Raw genomic sequence first — 24517 nt, forward strand, 5'->3', positions numbered from 1 at the left:
AGCAGGCCTCGCAGAGTGTCTTGTCGGGGGGCCTCCCTTTAGGTGGGGCCCATGCCCAACCTGTGTCACCCACCAAGAGACTGGTCTTTTTCTGGAAAAAAAAAAAAAAAAGTCGAACTCATGGCCCTCAGGCCCTGCATCATCTGGCCTCTGCCCACCTCCTGGTCTTTCCTGTGACTGTTCCAGCCCCAGTGGCCTTCTTTCCTAAACACAGCAAGGGTTTTCCTACATCATGACTTTTGTATTTTCTGTTCCCAGTGCTTCTCCTTCAAGTGGCTGGCTCTTTGCATTTCTTCAGATTTCAGATGAAAGTCATCCCACCTAAAAGCCCTCCAGACATCAGTTACTCTGCCATTTCACCCTGAGTAAATATTTCCTCCATTGCATTTATGACTACTAGCTTTTTTACCTTTTCTCTCCCTATGCTAGACTCTAAGCTTTAAGAGGGTAGTACTTATTCTGTTTTCTAGTTTTGGATTCAGTTCCTAGAACAGTCCCTGGGACCATAGCAGACTATCAGTAAGTATCTATTGTTGAGTAAATGAATGCTTCGTTGTGAATATTTTGGTTGTACCAGTGTTTTCTTTGTTTCAATACATTAACAGAACCTAGAATTATGTCCCTCTGGAATGGACTCCAAAAGTGGAATGGACTCCAGTAGTGACGACAACTCCAGAGATGTATTTGTGAAGCATTTACCGTTAGTATCGAATTCATTATTATCAATACCAATAAATATTTAACTGTGATCCATTTGTGAAAGGAAATCAGCATCATACTGAGTCACGTATTTGAAGTCTGGTACTCTCTCAAGAATATATTTAAGAAAATTTTGATATGTTGAAATTCTGTCCTATATAGCCACACCAAAGCTTTCTTCTATTTAGTTACTTTAAGAAGCTTCTCTTGAAGCTTCATTTGTATTTTTCTTGTATCATGTTTTTATTCTAAGAATTGGACATTCGAATGTTGGTTATTTTGCCAGTAACACAAATAATCTGGTTTAGAAAAGAAATCTAATAAACTACCATATTTAACAAATTGTCACACTGACTCGCTTGTCCAGTTGGTTCTGAAATACCATCAGACCTCATATACTCCTTCTCTTGAATTAGGGTACTTTATTTGTTTGCTTATGAATTACTGAAATAAAATTAGATTAGTCAAATGCACAGATCTCAATTACAGAGTGCAGTGAGTTGGACTAATATATACACCTGTGAACTGAAACCTGGGTTAAAGTGCAGAGCATTGCCATTGCTCTGGCCAGGATTTCTCAGCTGAGCACTGCTGACTGTTTGGACTGGATCATTCTTTGTTGTGGGCGTGGTCCTAAGCACTGTGGGGCATTTAGCAGCATCCTCGGCCTCTACCCAGCAAATGCCAACAGCAACCGCCTCTGATAGCTGTAAGGACCAAAGGTGTGTCTAGACATTGCAGACGTTCTGAGGCCCCAGGGGAACGGGCAGGTTAAGTGTCCCCAGGTGAGAGCTCCGTCATAAACCATCCCTTCGTGTCCCTTTGGAGTTTGTGCCTTTGTGCCCCTCTCCTTGTGGAAGTAATCACTAATGTGATTTCTGTCCCCATATTAATTTTAATCATGAGTAGTTTTTAAACTGTTGAATATTAAGATCTGATGCAATATTTATGTGATGGCCAAAAAGTAAGATGAGGTAATTGAGTTTTTATAAGATTTCTAAAATTGTTATTGACTGGTTGCTATTACTCTATTTCCACAACTTGTGCTTAAGTTTTGATGTCTAGAGGGGTAAATTTTGTAAGAAAAAAAAAGAATAAAATTAGAATGAAATGGCCATATTAAAGCATAAAAATGGAAATTTCTTATTTCATGAACCAAAGGGACAAAATTTTTTTAAAGAAAATGAACAGTGTGAATTCAGAGGAGTCAGTAGGTAAATGCCACAAAAGTATGTTGTACCAAAGAAAATCACAGCTTGGCTAATGATACAGTAGGCTCCAGAACAGGCATCTAACTGAATTTCTTTTAATGTAGTTTATACATCAATCTGATTGGCTATTTCTCCAGTTAAATAAAATGATGAGTTAGGGAAAGTGTTCAGGAGAAACTGTTCAGTTTGATGTGCTCCTCCTAGGGGGAGTTGAATATCAGTCATAACAAATCTGCTTCCATGTCATCATCATCAGTGTTTTTTGGTTTCCTTTGATACAGAACAGATATACTGATATAGAATGGAATTATGAAATGTTACTAAAAGAAAAAAACTTTGTAGAAAGTCTTAAATTCTTTTATTGCATAAATGTTTTAAGTTTTTTATTTTTTATTGGTACTTTCTAAGGCAAGTGCTTGAGGGTGCTGACTGTCCAGGACAAGAAGAATCATTCCAAGGAGAAGGTAATTCAAGTGAAAATCTAAAAATACCGTGAAGGCACGATGAGATCTTTGAGAACAAGTAGCAATTAAATTTCTCTAATTTTTGTTTTTTTACCTTTTAAGATCTGCTCATCTGGTATTCTGCTCAAAGCAAATATCTGTCTATTTTACACAGAATCACAAAAGAGTTTTAAAATCCATCCATTTTTATTTTTCCAAATCTGTAGTCAGAAACCTTGGTTACAACTTCGGCTGCAGTTTACTGAGCCTACGATGTGTTACACTCTGTTAGGCACTTAACATACATTATCTTACTTAACCCTTGTAACAACCTTGGAATATATAGGTATAGACAGTCAAAAGGAAGTAAATAGTAAGCTCCCCAGATTTTTATTTATTTAGAGTAAATGGAAAACTACAGAAAGAATTTTCATTAGTTCCATTTTTAACTTTGAATTCTAACATTCTTAATTTAAATTTCCATAAAGTGAACCTGTTTTTCTCATTTATTTTATTTTTTTAATTCTCAGAGCCAGTACCTACTATTTCTCAAGACAGACCAGGATTCGATTTGGATTCAAGTGAAGATAAGTCAACTGATATTGTCTTACCTAGAACTATATCTCTCCGTCGTGGTTTAAAGAAATACATTAACAGTCCATGTCAGATTAGTGCTGTGGATGATTTTGGAATCAGTCACTTGTCAGAGGACTCTTTGGAACTAGAAAGGATTAGATTTGTAGACCCGCCAATAAGCACACGGATACCTGAAAACGTAGAACAAAGTGTTTGTCGGTACAGCAGGAGTCAGATTTACTTATCCCCAAGGCTGGTTCACCCAGGACGATCTACCAAAACAAAGAAAGATGCTTATGACTATAAATCACAGCCAACTAACAGCAAGCACAGAGGTGCCAAAGAGAGAAAAGGAAAAGCAAAAGCTAACCAAAGGGGGAAATCAAGACCTGTATCCAAGTGTAAAGGGAGCAGAAGTGGGAATAAATCTCTCACCTCCTGTGACGCTTACAATTTTAATTCGGAAGAAGGTGTTCACCTTACTCCCTTCCGGCAAAAAGTGTGCAATGATGCTACAAGAGAGGAAACCAGCAATGAATCTGAAGTGAGCACCTGTGAATCAAGCTGTTCAGGAGATGATTCTGATGACCTCTATGTTCCCACATCCAAGTCCAGTCCAGATCTCAGCAGTGAATCAACGAGGAGTCCTGTCCCCAGGCCTCGGCCTAGACGAGCGCTGAGACGTGGGGGCTCTGAGACAACGGAGACGCCTCCTGGTAAGTGATTTACTTGTTTGCCTGCACTCTTGATGTTTATGATAAATGATCACTCCTTGTACTTTCATACTAGCATTTACCATCTGCTTCTCTGGAGGAGGTTATAGACTTACCATCTGTCTCTTTGGGGAAAATTAAATAGTGGGGGACTGGGGGTGCAAACCACAGTGTGTAGCTTTGACATACTTTAAGCTAATTTAAATCCTCTTTAAGAACAAATAGGACTTGTCATGGAGAGAGTGTTTTTACTTTCAGTAAATGAAACCTTCCAAAGCAAGGAAAGTTGTGGAGTTAGGTTGAATTAAAATGCCTGTTATGCACTCCTCCAAAACACCCCCTGAAAATGAAATCAAACTTAAATCCAGCGACCTGTAATTTTAATGACTTTGCTTTATCGTCAACTTGACAGGACCCAGAATTTAAAAGAATTTTCTATTTCGTGAAGGTGGCCTAATAAGACCAAGAAAACCTTTTCCTCAATTCCTTAGTAGCATTTTATAAGACATGTGTAAAACATCTAAAAACTGTGGCTTAGAAAATCTTGCTTTTATTGGTTAGATCAGAAAGTAGTCCAAATATTGACAATACAGCCTGCTGCTGCCCACAAAGATTCTCGTCTGGGAACTGTATTAATAGTTAGTATGCGAAGATAAACAGGCAAATTTTATCATTCTCAAAATGCTGTCATGCTAGCTCGTTGGATCCCCATAACAGCACTGTTCCGGTTGTTAGGATGGTGTTAGTCAATTATATCTGACTCTTTGTGACCCTGTGAATTGTAGCCCACCAGACTCCTCTGTCCATGGGATTCTCCAGGCAAGAATACTGAAGTGGGCTGCCATTCCCTTCTCCAGGGGATCTTCCCAACCCAGGGATCGAACCCACGTCTCCTGCACTACAGGCAGATTCTTTACCAGCTCAGCCACCAGGGAAGCCCAGTTAGGTGGTACAGTTCAGTTCAGTTGCTCAGTGGTGTCCAGCTCTTTGTGACCCCATGGACTGTAGCACTCCAGGCCTCCCTGTTCATCACCAACTCCCAGAGTTTACTCAAACTCATGTCTATTGAGTCTGTGATGCCATCCAACCATCTCATCCTCTGTTGTCCCCTTCTCCGCCTTCAATCTTTCCCAGCATCAGGGTCTTTTCCAGTGAGTCAGGTCTTCGCATCAGGTGGCCAAAGTATTGGAGCTTCAGTTTCAGCCTCAGTCCTTCCAATGAAGATTCAGGGTTGATTTCCTTTAGGATGGACTGGTTGGATGTCCTTGCAGTCCAAGGGACTCTCAACAGTCTTCTACAATACCACAGTTCAAAAGCATCAATTCTGCACTCTGCTTTCCATCTCTCACATCCACACGTGACCACTGGAAGAACCATAGCCTCGGCGAGACAGACCTTTGTTGGCAAAGTAATGTCTCTGCATTTTAATATGCTGTCTAGGTTGGTCATAACTTTTCTTCCAAGGAGTAAGCGTCTTTTAATTTCATGGCTACAGTCACCATCTGCAGTGATTTTGGAGCCCCCAGAAATAAAGTCAGCCACTGTTTCCACTGTTTCCCCATTGCTACTGCTAAGTCACTTCAGTCGTGTCCGACCCTGTGCGACCCCATAGACGGCAGCCCATCAGGCTCCCCAGTCCCGGGGATTCTCCAGGCAAGAACATTGGAGTGGGTTGCCATTTCCTTCTCCAATGCATAAATGTGAAAAGTGAAAGTGAAATCGCTCAGTCGTGTCTGACTCTTAGCGACCCCATGGACTGCAGCCTACCAGGCTCCTCCATCCATGGGATTTTCTAGGCAAAAGTACTGGAGTGGGGTGCCATTGCCTTCTCTGGTTTCCCCATTGGTAGCATGCAAATATCTCTTTTAAGAAGTATGCTGTAATGATTTTAGAGTAAATCAAACAAGATTGGCCAAATGTTGATAATTATTGAAGCTGGGTAAATGGGGGCTCATACTGTTGTCTCCATCTTTGTACTTAGATTTTCGTAAGTTTTTAAAGGAAAAAAGCACTAGTGTTGCTCAGAGTTTGGTCCCCAGACCTTCAGCATCACCTGGAAACTTCTTAGAAAAGCAGAATCGCATGCCATACCCTGCATCCTGAATCATATCTGTATCTTTTTAACAAATTTCCTGGAAGATTGATATATGGGTAAAAGTTTTAGAAGCTTTATTCCAGAACATAGCAACTGATCTGATGTTGTTTAACCATAGTTTCCAAACCAAAAGTTGGAATAATTAGCATAGTACAGTTTGTTTATGTAGAGACAAGAAAGGCAGAATATCTGAAACCCAGGTAGCCCTGAACAGTGGTTATTAAACATAAAATCATTTTACAGTTAAAGTTTAGTTTTTCCTGGGAAAGACTTTGCTTTTTAAAGCAATTTTAAGAGATTATCTGCCTTGTGTTCTTCCTGTGTGCTGGGTACCTGTCTCCCAATATAGATGTAGATCCAGGTAGAATAACTTGGGTGTTTCTGATAGGAAAAACTTTGGGTAACTTTTTAATCTTCCAGCTTTATTAGCACACGTGCATGCTCAGTCATGTTCAACTCTGTCCCCCCGTGGACTGTAACCCGCCAGTCTTCCCTGTCCTGGGATTCTCCAGGCAGGAATACTGGAGTGGGTTGCCGTTTACTCCTCCAGGGGATACCCAGGGATCGAACCCACATCTCCTACCTTGGCAGGTGGATTCTTTACTCCTAGCACCAGCTGGAAAGCTTTACTAGAGGGAACCCCGTTTCTCCTGGTTTACACAGAGACTATGACTTGGAATTCTCTTTTATTTAGTATTTGGTTGGCCAAAAAGTTCACTTGGGTTTTTCCGTTAACACTGTATGGAGAATAGAATGCACTTGAGTGGCTTTCTGAGACTGTAAGAAGTCAGTTGATGATAACCGTTAGAATTAAAAGCGATAGAGACCTGGATAATTCTAAAGAATAAGGTGTGACTAAGTGAAGTTGCATAGTTGAAACTAATTCATTGTGCCCCAGCTATCATGGAAGAATTTTCATTTTTTTTCTTTAAATTTTTTAAGAATTTTAAGTTTTAGTAAGCTATTGTTTTAGTAAGTTCTTCACAGCCACAATAATTATTTCAGTGTTATACCGAGAGGAAAAGATGAACAAGTTTTTAAAAACCTGTATTATAAAATGCTGGATTTTGTGTACTTTTTTTTACTGAAAGATACTTGCTTTACAATGTACTGGTTTCTGCCACACATCAGCATGAATCACCCACAGGTGTCCGCGTGTCCCCCTCACGTTCGCATCTCTCAGCCCACCCCACCCCACAGGTTGTGCAGAGCACGGGCGCGGCGCTCTGTCTACACGTGCTGATGTGCGTCTCCCTGCCCCTCTCAGCTCCTCCCACACCGCCCACAAGCCTGTTCTCTAGGTCTGTCTCCATCGCTGCCCCACAAATAAGTTCATCAGGACCACCCTTCTAGATTCCATACACGTGTGTCAGTATACAATATCTTTCTTACGTCACTCTGTACAGTAGGCTCTAAGTTCAACCACATCAAAACTGACTCAAATGTGTCCTATTTTAAGGCTGAGTAACTTTCAATGGTATCAGTCAGTTCAGTTCAGTCGTGTCCGACTCTTTGTAACCCCATGAATCGCAGCGGGCCAGGCCTCCCTGTCCATCACCAGCTCCCAGAGTTTACCCAAACCCATATCCATCGAGTCGGTGATGCCATCCAGCCATCTCATCCTCTCTTGTCCCCTTCTCCTCCTGCCCCCAATCCCTCCCAGCATGAGGGTCTTTTCCAATGAGTCAACTCATCACATGAGGTGGCCAAAGTATTGGAGTGTCAGCTTCAGCATCAGTCCTTCCAGTGAACACCCAGAATTGATCTCCTTTAGGATGGACTGGTTGGATCTCCTTGCAGTCCAAGGGACTCTCAAGAGTCTTCTCCAACACCACAGTTCAAAAGCGTCAGTTCTTCGGCGATCAGCTTTCTTTATAGTCCCAATTCTCACATCCATACATGACCACTGGAAAAACCATAGTCTTGACTAGACGGACCTTTGTTGGCAAATAATGTCTCTGCTTTTTAATATGCTGTCTAGGGTGGTCATAACTTTTCTTCCAAGGAATAAGCGTCTTTTAATTTCATGGCTGCAATAACCATCTGCAGTGATTTTGGAGCCCCAAAACATAAAGTCTGACACTGTTTCCACTGTTTCCCCATCTATTTCCCATGAAGTGATGGGACCAGATGCCATGATCTTCATTTTCTGAATGTTGAGCTTTTAAGCCAACTTTTTCACTCTCCTCCTTCACCTTCATCAAGAGGCTTTTTAGTTCCTCTTCACTTTCTGCCATAAGGGTGGTGTCATCTGCATATCTGAGGTTATTGATATTTCTCCCAGCAGTCTTGATTCCAGCTTGTGCTTCCTCCAGCCCAGTGTTTCTCATGATGTACTCTGTGTATAAGTTAAATAAGCAGGGTGACAATATACAGCCTTGACGTACTCCTTTTCCTATTTGGAACCAGTCTGTTGTTCCATGTCCAGTTCTAACTGTTGCTTCCTGACCTGCATACAGGTTTCTCAAGAGACAGGTCAAATAGTCTGGTATTCCCATCTCTTTCAGAATTTTCCACGGTTTATTGTGATCCACACAAAGGCTTTGGCATAGTCAATAAAGCAGAAATAGATGCTTTTCTGGAACTCTCTTGCTTTTTCGATGATCCAGTAGATGTTGGCGATTTGATCTCTGGTTCCTCTGCCTTTTCTAAAACCAGCTTAAACATCTGGAAGTTTACGGGTCACGTATTGCTGAAGCCTGGCTTGGAGAATTTTGAGCATTACTTTACTAGCGTGTGAGATGACTGCAATTGTGCGGTAGTTTGAGCATTCTTTGGCATTGCCTTTCTTTGGGACTGGAATGAAAACTGACCTTTTCCAGTCCTGTGGCCACTGTTGAGTTTTCCAAATTTGCTGGCATATTGAGTGCAGCACTTTCACAGCATCATCATGTACCACAATTTCTGTATCCATTCATCTGTTGATGAACATCTAGGCTGCTTCCATGTCCCAGCTATTGTAAAAAGTGCTGCAGTGAACATTGGGGTACATGCATCTCTTTCCCAATTATGGTTTTCTCAGGGTATAGCCCAGTAGTGGGGTTGCTGGATCATATGGTAGTTCTAGTCCTAGTTTTTAAGCAGACTCCGTACTGTTCTTTGTATGTGGCTGTATCAGTTTACATTCCCAGTGGTGTAAGAGGGTTCCCTTTTCTCCATATCTCTGCAAATTTATTGGTTGTAGATTTTTTAATGATGGCCTTTCTGACTGGTGTGAGGTGATACTGCATTCTAATAATGAGCAATGTCGAGCATCTTTTCATGTGTTTGTTGGCCATCTGTTTATGTCGTCTTTAGAGAAAAGTCTGTTTAGGTCTTCTGTTTTTCTGGTATTGAGCTGTGTGAACTGCTTGTATATTTTGCAGATGAATCCTTTGTCAGTTTTGTTTGCAATTATTTTTTCTCATTCTGAGGGTTGTCTTTTAATCTTGTTTATCGTTTCCGTTGCTTTGCCCTTTGGAGGGCTTCCCAGGTAGCTCAGCTGGTAAAGAATCTGCCTGCAATTCAGGCGACCCTGGTTCAATTCCTGGGTCAGGAAGATCCCCTGGAGAAGGGATAGGCTACACCCTCCAGTATTCTTGGGCTTCCCTGCAGTACAGGAGACCTGGTTTGGGATGATCCCCTGGAGAAGGGAATGGTTACCCACTCCAGTATTCTGGCCTGGAGAACTCCATGGGGTCACAAAGAGTCAGGCACAACTGAGTGACTCACTTTGCTGTGCAAAAGCTTTTAAGTTTTATTAAGTCCCGTTTGTTTACTTTTGTTTTTATTTCCATTACTCTAGGAAGTGGGTCACAGAGGATCTTGCTGTGATGTATGTCAACGAATGTACTGCCTATATTTTCTTCTAAGAGCTTTATAGTTTCTGGCCTTATATTTAAATCTTTCATCTATTTTGAATTTATTTTTTGTGTGTGGTATTAGAAGGGCTTCCCTGGTGGCTCAGACAAAAGAATCTGCCTGCAAGGGAAGAGACCTGGATTTGATCCTTGTGTCAGGGAGATCCTCTGGAGAAGGAAATGGCAATCCATTCCAGTATTCTCGCCTGGAGAATCCCATGGACAGATGGTATTAGAAAGTGTTCTAGTTTCATTCTTTCACGCGTAGCTGTCCAGTTTTCCCAGCACCACTTCAGTGAAGAGGCTGTCTTTTCTCTATTGTGTATTCTTGCCTCCTTTGTCAAAAAAAAGCTACCCATAGGTGCATAGGTTTGTCTGTGGGCTTTCTATCTTGTTCCATTGATTTATATTTCTTTTTTTGTGCCAGTACCATATTGGCTTGATGACTGTAGTTTTGTAGTATAGTCTGAAGTCAGGAAGGTTGATTCTTCCAGCTCCATTCTTCTTTCTCAAGATCGCTTTGGCTATTTGGGGACTTTTGTGTTTCCATATAAATTGTGAAATTTTTTGTTCTGTGAAAAATACAAATGGCAGTTTGATTAGGGATTGCATTGAATCTAATTACTTTGGGTAGTATAGTCATTTTTCATAATATTGTTCTTCTAATCCAAGAACGTGGTGTATCTCTCCACTCGTCATCTCTGATCTCATGCATCAGTGTTTTAGTTGTTTGCATACAGGACTTCTGTCTCCTTAGGTAGGTTTATTCCTCGGTATTCTTTTTGTTGCAGTGGTGAATGGAATTGTTTCCTTAATTTCTCTTTCTGATTTTTCATTGTTAGTGTGTATGAATGCAAGGGATTTCTGTGCTAGTTTTGTATCCTGCAACTTTCTGTATTCATTGATTAGCTCTAGTAATTTTCTGGTGGAATCTTTAGGGTTTTCTGTGTATAGTAGCAAATAGAGTTTTACTTCTTTTCTGATTTGGGTTTCTTTTATTTCCTTTTCCTCTCTGATTGCTATGGCCAGGACTTCCAAAAGTACGTTGAATAATCATGACGAGAATGGGCAGCCTGTCTCGTTCCCGATATTAAGAGGAAATGCTTTCAGTTTCTCACTGTTGAGAATAACGTTTACTGTGGGTTTGTTGTCTGTGGCCTTTATTGTGTTGAGGTATGTTCCTTCTAAGCCTGCTTTCTGGAGAGTTTTTTATCGTGAATAGGTTGCCATTTCCTCCTCCAGGGGCTCTTTTTTCCCCACCCAGGGATTGAACCTGCATCTCCTACATTACAGGAGCCCTGATCCTGTCAGAGTATTGTTGGATTCTGTTTGCTAGAATCTTGTTGAGGATTTTTGCATCTATGTTCATCAGTGATATTGGCCTGTGATTTTCTTTTTTTGTGTATCTTTGTCTGATTTTGGTGTCAGGGTAAGGGTGGCCTTGTAGAATGAGTTTGGGAGTTTTCCTTCCTCTGCAGATTTTGGATGCATCTAAGGTGTGTAATCACATGGCTTCAGTCCCTGTGTTTGTCTGATTTTTGGAAGCGCACTCGGTAAAGCTTGTTCTTGTTTTGTAGGTGTGCTACCTGAAGCTCCCCAGTCGCCTCATTTTAGCCTGAAGGATATCACTAATGTCCCTTTGTATCCTGTGATGAAAACCAGAAAGCTTTCTCTCTCTCCAAAAAAGAATGTAGAAAGCCCACCAGTGTCTTTACGTAAACGTAGGTGCACAGCCGCCGTCGTGAACTATAAGGAACCCACGCTCGCTTCGTAAGTATTTGGCTTGTGGGAATTCACTTTTAATGACACCCCTGGGAGAGTAAGGTTACAGAGCTTCATTAAAGGGTGAGCCTTATTTGAAATACACTGTTTTGATGAAAAACTGAAGTGAGAATATTAACAATGGCATGATCTACAATAAACTTAAACTGAAGAGTAAGTTAGTATTGGGATGCTTATCCTCATGCTTAAGAGTTCTCTCTGCTCTTCCAGGAAACTGAGGAGAGGGGACCCTTTCACGGATTTGTGTTTCTTGAATTCGCCTATTTTCAAGCAGAAAAAAGATTCCAGACACTGTTCTAAAAAAAAAATGTGAAGCAAGTACAATGAAGCCTGTGTTAGATGCTATTGAAATTCATCCTGCACCCGCTTCTGTGGCGCCAAGACGGAATCTGTAAAAGTACTCGAATGGTTGAACTGTTGCCATAGAATATTCTCTTGACAAGTCTATAGATCATGAACATGTCTTCAAAACTGTACTTCAAAAGTGATGTGTCTTCCTAAACCTTTGATACACTTGGTTTATTTTTCTTCTAGCTATAAGTAATTGGACTGAAGCACTATCGTAGTTTAGATTTTTTTATATTGCCAAAAACTTAATTGATGTATCTTATACCAACATTGGGAAATTAATCATGTTTCTCCAAATTAAGATGTTTTCGTTATAAGGCATCTTTTTTTCCCTTAAGTGGGTAGTACTATGACTGAATGAATTTTTGAAGACAGACTGAAGACCTTTTGAAACTCTTTGTACAGTGTTTGAATAAAACGAATCCTTGTCGTTCACAGTAGAGTATACACTGAGCTGCTTGTGGGTTCCTTATACCATCGCTGTATTTGATTTTTTCGGACAAAATGTGTTTGAGATCGTGATTAGAGAACTGGAGGTTGCTTAGGCTCAGGGACTGGGCAAGTGACTGCCTCTAAACCCACAATGCCACGTGCCCGTTGTTGAAAGTGATGCGTTAGCAAAATCACAGATTATTGCGTCACGGCCTGTCAGAATAGTTCCTTGTTTAGTCAAAAATGCCAGATGTTAAGTGTGTGAAAGCCAAGACCTTTTTTGTGCATTTGATCAAATTCCTAAGTCCATGGCCGAGGGACACTCCAGCGGCAGAAGTGAGGCGTGCTCAAACCTGAAGCCACGAATTCACTCGAGTCAGGGACTCAGGTGATGTGAAGCCAGCTTGCGACCCAGCCACCCTGGGACCCCAATGTGGAGAGTAGATGGCGGCCCGAGCTGGAGTGGGTCTGGCCTGGTTTAACTGCTCCAGCTGCCCGGGGAGGACCAGCTGGCTTGGGGTCTCTGCCTCTGCCTGTAGATCCTGGTGTGACTTCATTTTCTCAAGGTTCCTAATTAGAGAATAGAATCTACCTTTCTAAGAAAAAAGTAAATTCAATAAGAGTTCAGTTCTGAGAGTTTGAAGCCCATACTTTTATATACTTCTATAAATTTTGATTCGTGTTTAGAGAGCAATAAAGTTTGTATAAGACAGTGAGTTTGTTTTTTTCCAGTCTTTAAATACAGAGGTATCCTGTCTCTCCGGTCGTCTCTGTCTCAGCCGTCACGGCTCTCATCCTCCCTGGACGTTTCTCCCCCAAACCTTGGCTTTCCCCGTGGTCGTCGCTTCTGTCACAATGCCATCCTCACGTGTCTCTTCTCTTTCCTCTTCTCACGGGAGCCTCCCTGTCCCGGGAGCAGTGTCTGTGTCCCAGCTGCCTCTTCCAACCCTGACCTCAAGCTCTCTCCTGCACCTCCACGCCCACCTGCGCTCCTTGAGAGTCAGCCCAGACTCTCCTGCCCCTGATGGAACCATGGGTTCACATGCCCTACTCTCCCATCACAGTCTTACTTTTCCAGTCTGTTTATTCAGCTGCTGCCCTTCCACCTGCTGTTTGAATTCATTCAAACTCTAGGATGGCTGTCTTAGGATTCAGTACAATTTTTAAAGCTTAACTTCTCAGTCACAGCTGCTGCATTGCAAGTGCTCAGGAGCCACAAGTCTAGTGGTTACCACGCTGGAGACCACGCAGACGCAGTCCACTCCGGTCACTCCAGAAGGTCCTGCCGGGCTGATGGCTCTTCTAGGCTAGCAGTGTGCAGCCTGCAGGTCCAAGTATAACTTGTTTCTGTCTTAGTAATAATGCATTCAGTGAAAAAGAATCTGTTTTGTAAAGTATATTTTTCATTAAATCAAAAATTAATGTTTTAACACAGTCTGCTTTTGCATGGTCTGCCAGGTAAAGATGCTTTTTTGTCTTTAAATCAAAAACTTGCTGTTGATTTATTTTATCCCTTAAGCTTGCAAAGTCTAAAATATTTACTCTCAAGCCCTTTACCCCAAAAGCTTGCCAAGTCCTGCTCTTCGCCATTGACTGCCTTTACTATTTATCACTTTATGGATCTTTCTCTTCTGACAGCTTTTGATCTACCTTTATCCTCACCTTCCCTTCATCTCCAAACTCGATTATTCTGAATTTGGTTTACTTTACTTCTGGCTGGGTCTCCGTTGCCGCACGCGGACCTTCTCTGCAGTTCTCTGCTCGGGTGCGGTGCGCGGGTGTTCACAGCAGCGGCCCCTCTCACTGCCGAGCACAGGCTCTCGGTGTGCGGGCCTCGGCAGTCGCAGCGCACCGGCTCAGTGTTGGCGGCTCGCTGGCTCTAGGGCCCGTGGGCTCCAGTGGTGGTGGGACACAGGCTTAGTTGCTCCTCGGCATGCGGAACCTTCCTGGACCAGGGGTCGAACCTGTATCCCCTGCATTGGCAGGCGGGTTCTTATCCACTGCATCACCAGGGAAATCCTGTACTTCTGTAGTTTCTGTTTTTTACTGTTTCTTTATTCTTGTTGTAGTGTTTATCCATAGACTATTAAAACTGCTTTGTATTTTAACATTTTTAGATGAATGTTATGTTGTATACATCTTTTAATAACAGCTTTTTACTCAGCACTGTTTTTAGACTTGTCCATGTTGACAGATGTAACTTATTTGGCTTGGTGTACAAAATTTTATTATATAAACCAGACTTCCTCTTCTTTTCAGAAATAATTGGCTTCCACTTTGTCATTATTATAAATTAGTGCTTCACTGAATATTCTGTGTTCTCATATGTATAAATAAGTTTCCAGGGAGTTAGTACCTAAGAGTAGGGTTGCTCTTCTCCTGATAAAACGAGTATGTCATTTTCCAAACAACAATTTTTTAAAATTTAAATATGTGTTTACTCTTTGTAGTATACTTGGTTTACAATGTTTCGTTCGTTTCTGGTAAGTATACAGCAAAGTCATTCACTTACATATAGCCTATAGTGGGGACTCTTCTTAAGGGTTATTGTAAAGCACTGACTAGACGTCCCTGTGCTACACCGTAGGTCCTTGTTTATTCCATATACAGTGCGTGTCTGTTGGTCTCAAACTTATCCTCCGTCCCTCACCTTTCCCTTTTAGTCCGTAAGTTTGTTTTCTTTGAGCCTATTTCTGTTTTGTAAATAAGCTCACTTGTGCCACTTTTTAAATATTTACTTATTTGGCTGTCCCAGGTCTTGGCTGCAGCACACAGGACCTCCTCCTAACAGACTTTTCAGTCGCAGCACGTAAGACCCTGTTCCCTGATCAGGGGTCAGACCCAGGCCGCCTGCGTTGGGAGCATGGAGTCTTGGCCACTGGACCACAGGGGGAGCCCCGTGTCGTTTTTTGGATCCCACGTGCAAGTGGCGTCGTGTGGTGTCTGCTGCTCTGTCTGACCCCCTGAGCACGGTCATCTCTAGGTCCATCCATGTTGCTGCAGGTGGCACCCTGTTGCTCTTTTAGAGCTGAGTGAGAACTGTAAGATACTGTTTTTGAAGTACAAGTTGTTTTCCTAGGTAGGTTTATTCCTAGGTATGCTGTTCTTTTTTATATAGTTGTAAATTAGATTGTCCCCTTAATTTCTTTCTGATAATTTGTTGTTTATAGAAATATAACAGATTTCTAATATGTTAATTTTTGTATCCTGCAACTTTACCAAGTTCATTGATGAGCTATAGTAGTTCTCTCATGGCACGTTCGGCGTTCTTTGTTTAATATCATGGCATCTGCAAACAGTGACAGTCTTCTTCCTTTTGCAGTTGGATTCTTTGTTTTTCCCCCTGGTTGCTTCGCCTCAGGCTTCCTAAACTACATTAAATACAAGTGGCAAGAGGACTTCCCTGATGGTCCAGCGCTAAGACTGTTCCCAGTGTAGGGGACAAGCCCTGGCCAGTGAAGTTCCACATGCCAGCTGGTGCAGCCCCCAAAACAGTGGCAAGAGTGGGCATCCTTGTTTCTGATATTGGAGAGAAGGCTTTCAACTCTTCACCATTTGAGTACGTAAGTGGCTGTGACTGTCATATATGGCCTCTGGTATGTTGAGGTAGGTTCCCTCTATGCCCACTTTCTGGAGAGTTTCTATCATAAATGGGTGTTGGATTTTGTCAAATGCTTTTTCTGTGTTTTTTGTTTGTGAGTGAAACAGCAGCTGGTCATGTTCAGGGGATTCTTTCACATGTAATTCATTGCTTTTCCCTTGCTGCTTTTAGCACCTTATCTGTATTTTTCATTCTTACCGTTTTGATTACAATGTGTCTTGGTGTGTTCCTTTTCGGTTTGTCCTGCATCAGACTCTGCACTCCTGGATTTGGTTCACTATTTCCTTTCCCAGGTTAGGAAAGTTTTCATTTTTCAGTTACTCTCTCTTCAAATGTTTTCTCCACGTTTTGATGAGAAATTTTTGACATACTCCTTTCCTGATTTGGAACCAGTTTGTTGTTCCATGTCTGGTTGTAACTGTTGCTTCCTGACCTGCATACAGGTTTCACAGAAGGGCAGGTAAGTTACCCCGGTATTCCCATCTTTTGAAGAATTTTCCATAGTTTGTTGTGATCTACACAGTCAATGGCTTTGATGTAATAAATAAAGCAGATGTTTTTATGGAACTCTCTTGCTTTTTTGATGATGCAACGGATGTTGACAATTTGATTTCTGGTTCCTCTGCCTTTTATAAATCCAGCTTGAACATCTAGAAGTTGACAGTTCACGTATTGATGAAGCCTGGCTTGGAGAATTTCGAGATTAATTTACTAGCATGTGAGATGAGTGCAATCGTGCGGTAGTTTGAACATTCTTTGAGATAGTCATTCCAATAGAATGGAATGAAAATTGACCTTTTCTAGTCCTGTGGCCACTGCTGAGTTTTCCAAATTTGCTGGCATATTGAGTGCAGCACTTTCACAGCATCATCTTTCAGGATTTGAAATAGCTCAACTGGAATTCCATCACCTCCACTAGCTTTGTTTGTAGTGATGCTTCCTAAGGCATAGCCAAAGATAAGTAAATTACAAAAAAAAAAAAACATAAAGATCTCCTGTAAGCCCTCCCAAGAATAGAGTCTGTTTCCCCCAGCCTTGTGGAACTCTTGCAATCAAGACCTGCTGCTCTTCAAAACCAAATGCTCTGGGGGCTCGTCTTCCTAGTGCCAGAGCCCCAGACTGGGAACCTGACGTGGGGCTCAGAACTCTCAGTCCTGTGGGAGAGCTTCTGTGATAGAATTATTCTCTAGTCTGTGGGTCACCCACCCAGGGCATGTCAGATTTGATTGTCTCACGAGACAGGTATGCCTTTTTGTGGTTCCTTCTTTATGTCTTTAGCTGTCGAAGCTGCTACCTTGAGGTTCCAGTCTTTTTCTTTGAGGTTATTCTGCAGATAGGTGTGATCGTGGCCTGCTTGTGACGGGTGAGCTCGGGGCCTTTCTCCTCCACCATCTTGGCCACTGTCCCTAATAGCAGTTTATAAGTTCCAGGCTCCCCCACCCGTGATCACTTGGTATTACTGAGCTTTTAAAGTAGCCACGCCAGTGAATGTGACACAGTTTCTTCCTAATTACTTATGAGATTTTCTTTCACTGAGTTCATCACTTGAGACAACTCGAGTGTCAGTGGTCATTCTCACCGCTTCTGTGCATTGCTTATGCAACTGAAAGCTGCCTCCTGTTCGACTGGAGTGTCTTTTCCTTGATAAATAGTATGGGCTCTTTAATAGTCTAGGTTCTGTTCCTTGTCTTTATTTACATGGGTTATAACACTCTCTCCTCAGTTTTTATCTGTTTTTTTTTAACTTGATAAAAAAGATGTTTAGGTTTTAATTTCTTCAGTTTCACTACTTTGTGTAACACAAAGTATTTGTTCATTTCATCTAAGTTATCAAATACATGGGAATGATGTTTATAATAACCTCCTTATCCTTTTAACATCTTGCGTGAAAGAGCTCTAATTTTCCCTCTTTCATTCCTGATATTGGTAATAATTCGTAATTTTTCTTTTACGCACTGTGTTAGCTCCATCTCACAAATCTGAAGTGTTGTATTTTCACTTTCATTTAGTTCAGTATATGCTCTAATTTTGTTTGTGACTTTTGGTCATTTTTTTGTGCTTCATTTTGGGTATCTTCTATTGCTGCATCTTTAAGTTTACTTGTATTTTCTGCTGTGTCAAATCTTTTATTGATCCCACCCATTGAATGGGAAATGATTCATACTGTATGGTTTTCACCTTTAGAAACTCCATGTGGGTCTTCTTTATATATATTCTATTTTATTCCTCAGTATATTCATGGTTTCTTTATATCCTTAAGCATATTTATGTTTAAAAAGCCATGTTAATATCCTTTTCTGCTAATTTCTGGGTCAGTTTTATTGGCAAATTTCTCTCTTAGTTATGTACCACAGTTTCCGGCTTCATATATCTTAATTTTTTTATTGGATATTGTACATTGGGAATTTAACATCCGTATAGTGAAGTGAAGTCACTCAGTTGTGTCCGACTCTTTGCGACCCCATGGACAGTAGCCTACCAAGCTCCACCATCCATGGGATTCTCCAGGCAAAGATACTGGAGTGTGCTGCCATTTCCTTCTCCAGGGGATCTTCCCAACCCAGGGATCGAACCCGGGTCTCCTACATTGCAGACAGATGCTTTACTGTCTGAGCTACCAGGGAAGCCATAAGCTATATTTTATTATAGGTCTTCAAACAGAGTTTTGAACTTTGTTGGGCAATTAAATTTCTTGGAGATCAGCTTGATCCCTCATGAGCTTGGTTTTAGGCTTTGTGGGCAGGTCTAGGATACCTTTTCCTCTAGGCTCCTTTAGCCCCAGTAGTAAATGCGAAGCATCTAAGGTCTCCACTGCTTGTCTCGTGTATCTGTTAGTGGTCAGATCTGTCCCTTCTGGCTGCTGAGTGCACAAGTGGCTCCCACCCCGTGTAAACTCTGACAGTGATTTGGCTTACATGATTGTTCTGTGCCCTGCAGCTGTTCTTTCCCTGGCTTCATGAAGTTTCATCCCACACACGGCAGATTAGTATTCAACTGAGATTCAGGGATCCCTGAGCAGAATTCTGGAACCTTTCCCCTGCATGGCTCCTTCCTCTCCAACACTTTGTTTGCAAGTTCTTCTTCCTTGAAACTTCCTTCTCTGTCTCCTTAACCCAGTGATCACACTGGACTCTGGACTCCCTCTCCTTTCCTAGGGAAACTGGGGAAGAACTATGGGATGAAAATAGGGTTCACTCTCCTCATTTCCTTCTGTCTAGGATCATAAACCTGTAATACCTATTGCCCACTTTATAAAAGTGGTTATTACATTAAGCCCAGTTCTCTCATTTACAGTGGGTCAAGAAGTCCTGCAGCTGATACGCATTCATGGGAACAAGTGGAGCGTAATTCACCATGCTTGGGATTCAACTGATTATAAATATTCATGCCTTTCATTGTAAGAAAAATTCTTAGTTCATTAAAAATTACCTTTTCCTCATTCTCTCCTAACTTCTGATAATTATTAGGCTTTAACTAATACTCAGCATCAACTGTCAGCAGCAGCAGGCACGGTTCTTGGCATTCAGAAGAGTTCAGTGAGCAAATGCTCAGCTCTGATGCAATTCACATTGTTGGGTCTGTCCTGTGCCTCTTTCCTATTTTCATCTCTTTAGCTGTGTTCTTTCTATAAAATTTCTTCGGCTCTGTGTTCTAGTTCACTCTATTCTTGGCTGTATCCTAGTCTGTTTAGCCAGCCCCTTATGTTTCCTTCTTCTAACAACCATAAACATGCGTTTTCTTTCAGAGTATGGTTTTCTCACATTAGGTGGCTAAACCTGATATTTGATCATCTGACTTTTGAATATGATTTGGTCACGCATATTTCCCAGCTTTTTGTGAGCTCATCTTTCAGTGCAATTTTTTTTTTTTTTTTTTTTTTTTTGAGGAAAATTTATGGACTTAGGTTGTCCAATACTGCAAAGGAACCTGGAATGTTAGGTTCATGAATCAAGGTAAATGAGAAGTGGTCAAACCAGAGATGGCAAGAGTGAACATCGACATTTAAGGAATCAGCTAACATGGACCAGAATGGGAAAGTTTAATTCAGATGACTATTTTATCTACTACTGTGGGCAAGAATCCCTTAGAAAAAATGGAGTAGTCCTCATAGTCAACAAAAGACTCTGAAATGCAGTACCTGGATGCAATCTCAAAAACAACAGAATGATCTCTGTTCATTTCCAAGGCAAACCATTCAATATCACAGTAATCCAAGTCTATGCCCCAACCAGTAATGCTGAAGAAGCAGAAGTTGAATGGTTCTCTGAAGAACTACAAGACTTTCTAGAACTAATACCCAAAAAAGATGTCCTTTTCATCATAGGGGACTGGAATGCAAAAGTAGAAAGTCAAGAGATACCTGGAGTAACAAGCAAGTTTAGCCTTTGGGTACAAAATGAAGCAGGGCAAAGGCTAATAGAGTTTTGCCAAGAGAACGCACTGGTCATAGCAAACACCTTCTTCCAACAACACAAGAGAAGACTCTACACATGGACATCACCAGATGGCCAACACCAAAATCAGACTGATTATATTCTTTGCAGCCAAAGATGGAGAAGCTCCATACAGTCAGCAAAAACAAGACCAGGACCTGACTATGTCTCAGATCATGAACTCCTTATTGCAAAATAAAATTGAAGAAAGTAGGGAAAACCACTAGACCATTCAGGTATGACCTAAATCAAATCCCCTATGATTATACAGTGGAAGTGAGAAATAGATTTAAGGGACTAGATCTCATAGACAGAGTGCCTGATGAACTATGGACGGAGGTTCATGACTATACAGGAGGCAGTGATCAAGTCCATCCCCAAGAAAAAGAAATGCAAAAAAGTAAAATGGTTGTCTGAGGAGGCCTTACAAATAGCTGAGAAGAGAAGACAAATGAAAGGCAAAGGAGAAGAGGAAAGATATTCCCATTTAAATGCAGAGTGCCAAAGAATAGCAAGGAGAGATAAGAAAGCCTTCCTCAGTCATCAATGCAAAGAAATAGAGGAAAACAACAGAATGGGAAAGACTAGAGACCTCTTCAAGAAAATTAGAGATACCAAGGGAACATTTCATGCAAAGAAGGGCTCAATAAAGGACAGAAATGATATGGACCTAACAGAAGCAGAAGATACTAAGAAGAGGTAGCAAGAATACACAGAAGAACTGTACAAAAAAGAGCTTCATGACCCAGATAACCATGATGGTGTGATCACTCACCTAGAGCCAGACATCGTGGAATGTGAAGTCAAGTGGGCCTTAGAAAGCATCACTACGAACACAGCTAGTGGAGGTGATGGAATTCCAGTTGAGCTATTTCAAATCCTGAAAGAGGAAGCTGTGAAAGTGCTGCACTCAATATGCCAGCAAATTTGGAAAACTCAGCAGTGGCCACAGGACTGGAAAGGGTCAGTTTTCATTCCAATACCAAAGAAAGGCAATGCCAAAGAATGCTCAAACTACCACACAACTGTACTCATCTCACACGCTAGTAAAGTAATGCTCAAAATTCTCCAAGCCAGGCTTCAGCAATATGTGAACTGTGAAATTCCAGATGTTCAAGCTGGATTTAGAAAAGGCAGAGGAACCAAAGATCAAATTGCCAACATCTACTGGATCATTGAAAAAGCAAGAGAATTCCAGAAAAACATCTGCTTTATTGACTACACCAAAGCCTTTGACTGTGAGAATCCCAACAAACTGTGGAAAATTCTTCAAGAGATGGCAATAGCAGACACCTGACCTGCTTCCTGAGAAATCTATGCATGTCAAGAAATAACAGAACTGGACATGGAACAACAGACTGGTTGTAAATCGGGAAAGGAGTACATCAAGACTGTATATTATCACCCTGCTTATTTAACTTCTATGCAGAGTACATCATGAGAAACGCTGGGCTGGAAGAAGCACAAGCTGGAATCAAGATTGCCAGGAGAAATATCAATAACCTCAGATATGCAGATGACACCACCCTTATGGCAGAAAGTGAAGAGGAACTCAAAAGCCTCTTGATGAAAGTGAAAGTGGAGAGTGAAAAAGTTGGCTTAAAGCTCAACATTCAGAAAACGAAGATCATGGCATCTGGTCCCATCACTTCATGGGAAATAGATGGGGAAACAGTGGAAACAGTGTCAGACTTTATTTTGGGGGGCTCCAAAATCACTGCAGACGGTGACTACAGCCATGAAATTAAAAGACACTTACTCCTTGGAAGAAAAGCTGTGATCAACCTAGATAGCATATTAAAAAGCAGAGACATTATTTGCCAACAAAGGTCCGTCTAGTCAAGACTATGGTTTTTCCAGTGGTCATGTATGGATGTGAGAATTGGGACTATAAAGAAAGCTGATCGCCGAAGAACTGACGCTTTTGAACTGTGGTGTTGGAGAAGACTCTTGAGAGTCCCTTGGACTGCAAGGAGATCCAACCAGTCCATCCTAAAGGAGATCAATTCTGGGTGTTCACTGGAAGGACTGATGCTGAAGCTGCAACTCCAGTACTTTGGCCACCTAATGTGAAGAACTGCCTCATTGGAAAAGACCCTAATGGTGGAAAGATTGAAGGCAGGAGGAGAAGGGGACGACGGGATGAGATGGTTGGATGGCATCACCAACTTGATGGGCATGTGTTTGAGCAAGCTTCGGGAGTTGGTGATGAACAGGGAAGCCTGGTGTGGTGCAGTCCATGGGGTCATGACTGAGCGACTGAACTGATCAGAGGAGACAGCACCAAAAAGATATTGCTATGGTTTATGTCAATGATTATTCTATATTTTGCTCTAGGAGTTTTATAGTATCCAGTCTTACATTTGTCTTTAATCCATTTTAGTTTTCTGTGTGGTTTAGAGAATGTTCTAGTTTCTTTTTTTTTTTTTTTGCAAGTAGCAGTCCAGTTTTTACAGCACTACTCATCGAAGATGTCTTTTCTCCAGTGTGTATTCTTGCCTACCCTGTTGTGGATTAGTTGACCATAGAGTAATGGGTTTACTTCTGGCTTTCTGTCCTGTTCCATGTAACTGTATCTGTTTTTGTGCCAGTTCCCCACTGTTGTGATTTCTGTTGTTGTTGTTGCTTAGTCACTACGTCCTGTCTGACTCTTCTGCAACCCCATGCAGTGCAGCCCACCAGGTTCCTCTGTCCATGGGACTTCCCAGGCAAGAATACTGGAGTGGGGTGCCATTTCCTACTCCAGGGCATCTTCTTGACCCAGGGGTCAAACCCACGTGTACCATGTCTCCTGCGTTGGCAGGCAGATTCTTTACCACTGCACCACCTGTGGGGCTTCTGTGTGCGCGATTTTCAGATTTTCTTCCATCACAGATTGTCACGAGTTATTGAACAGTGTCCTGTGTTGTACACTAGGTCCGCGTTTATTTTATACGCATCAGTGTGTCTGCTAATCCCAAACTCCTGATTCCTCTCTCCTCATCCTTAACCCTTTAGAACCATGTTTGTTTTCTGTGCGTGTTTCTGTTTTGTAAATAAGTTCACTTTTTTTTAGATTCCACATATAAGCAATTCATATGCTTGTCTTTTTCTATCAACTTGTGTGTTGGCGGAAGCCCCCCTTTGCGCCCCCTCTGCAAGCTGCCTCTCTCCCGGCAGCCCTTTGTCAAAACTCGTTCAGTGTCTGACCTCTGTGACGTGTGCCTCCAACTCTGGTCATTTGGTGCATACACACACAAAGACACACACACAAATACACACAAAATATACAAACACACAAAATACACACACAAACACACACAAAATACACACAAACACACACAAAATACACACAAACACACACACGCAAAATACACACACATACAGTTTCCGCAGCTCTTATGAGCCTATTAGCAAAGCCCAGGCTCCTTAGAGAGGTGGCTGATGACCCATCCAGAGCACATTATCAGCCTTCACCCCAGCCTCACAGTCCCACCTCTGAATTCACATGTTATACCTCTCACATGGCTTACGTTTCATCTCCAGTAATAGATTTTAGTCTCAAAAGCTGGCAACTCACCTTTGTATTCTTGCCATTTTATGCATAAAAAATGTTTAATGTGGAATATAGTAAGAATTCATAGTATAAAAGGAATTGGAACTACAGTTAATATGTAGATACACAGTATTTAGAGACTTCATGCAACACAGGAGGATAGCTCTTTAGCTGTAGACGTGGCTGGTGCTGCTCTGAGTTTAATAATCCTGACTCCAGATCAAGAATCCCAGCGTGTGACTTCTTTAGCAAAACTGCTTCTTTGTTTCGCAGTGTTTTTATTAAACTGTTACCAGGATTCAGTGACTTAAGATGCTTAAGTAAAATGCTGAGAAGAGTGCCTGACACCTAGTCAGTGCTTGGTAAGTGCTTCCCAAGAAAGAAAATTACTTGCATGAGTCCCCGGGCAGCCAAGGCCACGTGCTGCAGCCGCTGAGCCTGTGCACTCCGGACGCCACGTGTGGCTACAACAAAGCCCCACAGATTAAAAGGACACAAGGAACCCCTGAAGTCTGTGTATAAAACTGCACTGTTATTATACTTCCATTTTTTATGTTAGATATTGGGGGGGGGACAATCAAGATGGCAGGGCAGACATGTAGAGCTCACATCCTTCCACAAATACAGCAAAAACTCGCACGTGGGACAGTGCTGACAGCAGCCCCAGGGAGCCCTGGCAGAGGACTTCAGACTTCTGAAGGGCGAGAAAAGTCTCCCTGCAACTGGGTAGGGCAAGAGAACCCCAGAGCGAGAAGTCTGGAAAGGCCCCACGCTGGCAGGGAAGTCGGCCAGGACGGAGCGGCGCTTCAG

The 24517-nt window shown here is 41.8% G+C and overlaps 1 protein-coding gene across 1 annotated transcript in view; it reads left to right on the forward strand.

The window, feature by feature from the left end:
• Positions 1–12854, forward strand: part of SGOL1 (shugoshin-like 1 (S. pombe)) — a 16662-nt gene extending 3808 nt beyond the window's left edge. The window contains exons 3-7 of the mRNA XM_010856707.1: positions 606–700; positions 2319–2374; positions 2884–3645; positions 11154–11346; positions 11569–12854. Coding sequence (XP_010855009.1) covers positions 606–700; positions 2319–2374; positions 2884–3645; positions 11154–11346; positions 11569–11671 — 1209 coding nt within the window. The 3' untranslated portion in view covers positions 11672–12854. The remainder of the gene's footprint in view (positions 1–605; positions 701–2318; positions 2375–2883; positions 3646–11153; positions 11347–11568) is intronic.
• The last annotated feature ends 11663 nt before the right edge of the window (positions 12855–24517 follow it).

The sequence above is a fragment of the Bison bison genome, unplaced genomic scaffold, assembly GCF_000754665.1.
Source record: "Bison bison bison isolate TAMUID 2011002044 unplaced genomic scaffold, Bison_UMD1.0 scf7180017864374, whole genome shotgun sequence".
In the NCBI taxonomy this organism is placed as follows: Eukaryota; Metazoa; Chordata; class Mammalia; order Artiodactyla; family Bovidae; genus Bison; species Bison bison.